This window comes from Aplysia californica, unplaced genomic scaffold (genome assembly GCF_000002075.1).
Source record: "Aplysia californica isolate F4 #8 unplaced genomic scaffold, AplCal3.0 scaffold00649, whole genome shotgun sequence".
NCBI lineage: Eukaryota > Metazoa > Mollusca > Gastropoda > Aplysiida > Aplysiidae > Aplysia > Aplysia californica.
This window is the reverse complement of record NW_004797919.1, coordinates 213038-218177: the sequence shown is the minus strand read 5'-3', so window position 1 is coordinate 218177 and position 5140 is coordinate 213038. Positions and strand designations below refer to the sequence as shown.

Here is a 5140-nt window from a genome sequence, read left to right as displayed (position 1 = left end):
AGAGATTCCATGTCCAACTGATCGAGGCTGAGCCTTGGTTTCCATAGATCTAAGAAACCCTATGGTTGATCGTATAATATGAGAGAAACCTATTTTGAACTCTAGTTCACAGCAAGAAGCTTTGACACACAGACATTTGATACAGAGAGGTCTCAAAGGGTAAACATTCTATTACAAAGTAACCATAACATTCATTCATTGAAGGGGAAGGGTATGATAGACTGACAGAATTTTTTAAGGATAGAGTTGAAGAACTATTAAGTCTCCTGCGGAAATAAAATATATCGCACGGCACATAGAGCTTGCTGGTGAATGGTAATAATGAGTTATAAAAATGCTATTTAATATCGTTTATTGTTGAATTAAGATCTACTAGTGGCACTCACCAACCGCCCACACTCCATATCTGCAATTTGTGTGAAGATTACACGTATAAGAATTGAAAACAAAGATAAAAAGAATGATATGAACGGAACGTCAATATTTTTTTTAAAACTGTTTAAAACTTTTTTTTGCGTGCCGTACATGAGTGTTGGAGAATTTTAGACAAGGACGTTACCGGAAACTCCCCTTTTCTCAAAACAAGGACGTCCGCGAAAAAAAAAGGATTTGCAGAATGCCAGACCAAAGCATATTCCATGTCGGCGTTACACATAGGCCTATATAATATAAATAGACACTCAGTCTTTGGTTCAGTCGAGATAAGCCACAAACAGCAAACTACAGCTCGAGTCACAGCTAGAGTGGAGGAAGATTTTCATCAGTCAGTGGCCTCATCTCTCCTATTCTTGCAATCTACATAGTCATCAAAATGGCTTCGCTCAAAGTCTTCGCTGCGTGTGTTCTTGTGTTTATGGGACTTGTTGCACTTGGTAAGTTGGTATCGTGGAAAAAAAACAAAAACAACTGAAAAACTTTAACGCATAATTGTTCAAAATGAACGTGTTGGTTCTAAACACGGTAGAGAGTTGATCGCACGAGCCTGTCACACACACACCATACATTACATAACTATTATAGGTATTATTTACGCACATAATATAATACATGTATTATGCTGCTGCTACTACTACTACTACTACTACTACTACTACTACTACTACTACTACTACTACTACTACTACTACTACTACTACTACTACTACTACTACTACTACTACTACTACTACTGCTGCTGCTGCTGCTGCTGCTACCACCACTACTGCTGCTGCTGCTGCTCCTGTTGCTGCTGCTGCTACTACTACTACTGCTGCTACTACTATTACTACTACTGCTACTACTACTTTATTATTATTATTATTGTTATTATTATTATTATTATTATTATTATTATTATTATTATTGTTGTTGTTATTATTATTATTATTATTATTATTATTATTATTATTATTATTACTATTATTATTATACCCGCATTTCAATAATTGAAAGGGGAATTAGCCTTTATCATGTACAATCACAAACATTTAACATCGTCCCCACCACCCACCACCCCCATCCCCCCTTTACCAGGCCAGAGCGCCCCGGTCGATGTTCGGTGTGAAGATATGGGATGTTTTGCCCTCTATGACCCCGTGTGTGGCTCTGACGGACACACGTACAGCAACTCCTGCACGCTCGACGTGGCAAACTGTGGCAAGACTGGTGATGACGTCATCAAACAGGTGTCCAAGGGTGCCTGTGGTGATGACAGTTAGTCAAGGAGTTTACAGTTCTAAACTCCTTGCAGTTAGTCCATACACGTACGGTGTATATTATTCATTGTATTGTATGGCGAGACTTCTACTACTAACACGAGATATTAAAGTCTTTTAATTATTTTTTTTATCCTTTCACAGCAAACGAAATAAAAGAGAAATGGAGAAACTCTACGTTAAGCCTTTCCCCCTTGTTTTTCAAAATATTTGCTTTTACCTTACCCTTATTTATATATATATATATATATTCAGAGAGCATAATACCCGTCTCTAAACCTAGTATGTATCTGGGACGTAGGTTGTTAATGTTTAAGTTTTAGATCTTGGTGTGTTTCTATCGGAGAGCGTGAACTCGTTGAGGCCCTAAGGCTCTGACCAGGAGAACATCAGAGCCGCGCCCTTTAGAGAAAAAACTCAGAGCCGCGCACTTTTTGACGATATCGATACAATCAGATTGCTGATTACCAAAACCAATACCAACCAACAATGTTGTCAGCGTTTTACTAGGCTTGTGACCAGCATCAATTTTAAATTGAATGAAATGGCTTTTCAAGTAAAAAAAACAACATATCTACAGGACAGAGGAATTTTTTTTCATGCAGGGGCAGCATTTTCTTGCTCATTCAGGATAAAATGTGAAGTTGAGAGAACTGTCCATCTGCATAGGCCTATATTTGCTTTGAACAATTCTCCCTTCCTCTTTCTTAGGCAGTGTCATTCTGTTTGGTCTATGTTTTTCGTTTCGGCTTAGAAACGGTCTGAAAGTCGCTTAACGCCTCCAGAAAGACAACTGTATAATTTGGATGGGGGATTTACAGAGTAATTTTATCATGGGGGCCGTAACCGTTGAATAGAACCGGTAGTCTAATTGTATCGATATCGTCAAAACGTGCGCAGCTTTGATAGTTTTTTTCTCAAAAGTGCGCGGCTCTGATAGTTTCCCCTCTGACCACACTGCAGGCACGCAAGGCGAAGCGGGGCGAGAAGGGGCGAGAAGGGGTAAAAAGTGAAAACATTGGGTGGTTACACCTGGAGCGAGGGAAAAGCAGGCGGTGCAATACAACGACGTGTGATATTGTATTTTTATATAATAGGTTTCAGTTGAACATGGACAGGAAAAGATTGACGTTATTTGTCCTTGTCGACGAGTAGACTCAACTGTAAAAAGAAAATCAAGAAAGGAATGGGTGCACCCGATCGAACGACTGCAAATTCTTTCACTGGTATATGAATAAGAAGGGAGTATAGTGAAAGTGAAAGAAGTACAGACACATAATACGAGGAAGAGGCATCTAATTTCTTTTTAGAATTTCTTCTTTTTTTCACGCTTTATCCTGATGTGGTGAATGGGAAATAGGAACGTAGAATACTCAGCGTGTTTAAAAACAATTCAATGATAATATCTTGGTTTTAACAATATACAGGGAGTTTTAAACAGGTAACTAAACACATATATACACGCATATACGTACACATGTATACAAACATATACACACATAAACACGCTGCAGTTGCGAGCGAAGAAGAAGAAGAAGAAGAAGAAGAAGAAGAAGAAGAAGAAGAAGAAGAAGAAAAAGGAGGAGGAGGAGGAGGAGGAGGAGAAGAAGAAGAAACTTCATTTAACTGCGAACAAAAGAAATCAGAAAAACAAAGAATTGTTAGTGGCAGTAGAAGAACACAAATCAAGAAAATGACCCCAAAAAAACTCAGACAAAATTAATTTTCAGTGCTGGCAGTCACTGTTAGATTCTCTTCTCCAGACTTATGTTGTAAATACCTATACACATGTATAAGCTAGGTTGTTTGAGCTCACGGTTAATCTATTATATATTTGGCAACTTGGAAACACATGTGTCACTTTTCCCGTAAAATTGCGACAGCTACAGAGTTGAAAGTTGACAAGTACCTGCTAAAAGATTTAGATAGGTCCCCATGACGGAGCCCGATTTTTTATTTATTCATTTCCTAAATTTAGAAAAATATATGTATTTGACAAAAAGTTACCGTCCTTCTTTGGCCTTTGTGATTGTTCTAGTGAGTAACGAAATAAATCTTCACAACAGAAGTTCATTGCCGCTCTTTATCATTCGCCTAAGTAACACAATTCAAGAGACGGAGTGAGTAATTTTCGAAACTCACCTGTAGTACGTAGAGACGTGATCCTGTGTACGCTTCCAAAGAGTTGTTTTTAGTATAATATAGGGCCCAAAGAGAAAAACGTTTTTATTACTGGGACAATATTTTTTGAAAAAATATTTTTATTTGGTCGCTCTGCAGAAGTGCCATGCAAAGTTTCGTGAGCACAGGTAAATTTGTCAATGAACTAGGATTTTTTTAACGCTGTCAGAGAAAAGTGAACAAGATAGACACTGCCTCTGTGATTTTGAAAACGTCGGTGTGTTCCTTTTACAGTGTAGCAGCCCTTTCGTGAATTATTATTTTCTTAGTGCTTTTTGTGATGTTGTAAAAGTCGAAATCCGTATTTTGTGGTTGCAAAGGGCTAGACAGCAATACACTAAAGCTATGTAGGTCAAGAGAGGAGTTAACCAGAGTAGACCTAATCTAAAGCAATATAGATCTAGAAGCCAGGGGTGACTGTGAAAGGCTAGACAGTAATGTAGATGTAAAATACCTCCGCGGCGTAGACCAGGAGGAGCAGAGACGCCAAGGCGTTAACCCCGAGCAAAGCCGGGTACTCAGCTAGTACATGTATATAATTAATTGCAGAAAATGCTATACCAAGGGAAGTAATTTTTTAAAACCATATATTCCATATGATGGGTCTTTTTTCCCTTGAACATAATGTAGATTTCAGTCTGCTTCTACTCCTATTTTTTATCATTTAGTTACACCTGGGGCGCCATGACACACGTTTCAGTGGGAACTAAATCATTACTGTACATTATATTCTGTGTACACCTCCACCTCCCCCCGGCCCTCTACTTTTTTTTTAATCGACCCAATTTAGATCCTTTACTGTGTTAGCTTCGACTGTTCCTATCACGGCCAACTCGGGCTGAGAGGAATACAACGTCCCAGAAGAACGACAGAGATGCTCGGCAAAACTTCTCCCCACACGAGATTCGAACCCACATCTTCTGTGTGCAACGAAAAAGCGCCTACAAAAGTCGCTTATCTACTTATCTACTTATATAAACTTAATAAATTCTCAAATGTTTGGCTTGAAATACTCGCCATCAAACCCAATTTCCACACAGCCAAATTCAAGCTAAGGTCAGGAAACCATAAAAATATAGCAGTTGAAAATTTGGGACGACTACATTATCGTTATCTCGAATATTCAAGAATGGTTCACAAGCTGCAATTTTAAGATTGGCTCATGAGTCTTCGTGTGTGCACGCGCGGCGCGTGCATGCGTGTGTGTGTGTGTGCGTGTGTGTGTGTGTGCGTGTGTGTGTGTGTGTGTGTGTGTGTGTGTGTTT

The 5140-nt window shown here is 38.9% G+C and overlaps 1 protein-coding gene across 1 annotated transcript; it reads left to right on the top strand.

The window, feature by feature from the left end:
• Positions 1–613: 613 nt before the first annotated feature.
• Positions 614–1871, top strand: LOC101856535 (PI-actitoxin-Avd5a). Its single transcript, XM_005108006.3, has 2 exons — positions 614–872; positions 1513–1871. The coding sequence occupies exons 1-2, from the start codon at positions 812–814 to the stop codon at positions 1695–1697; spliced, it is 246 nt and encodes an 81-aa protein (XP_005108063.1). The 5' UTR covers positions 614–811; the 3' UTR covers positions 1698–1871.
• Positions 1872–5140: the final 3269 nt, after the last annotated feature.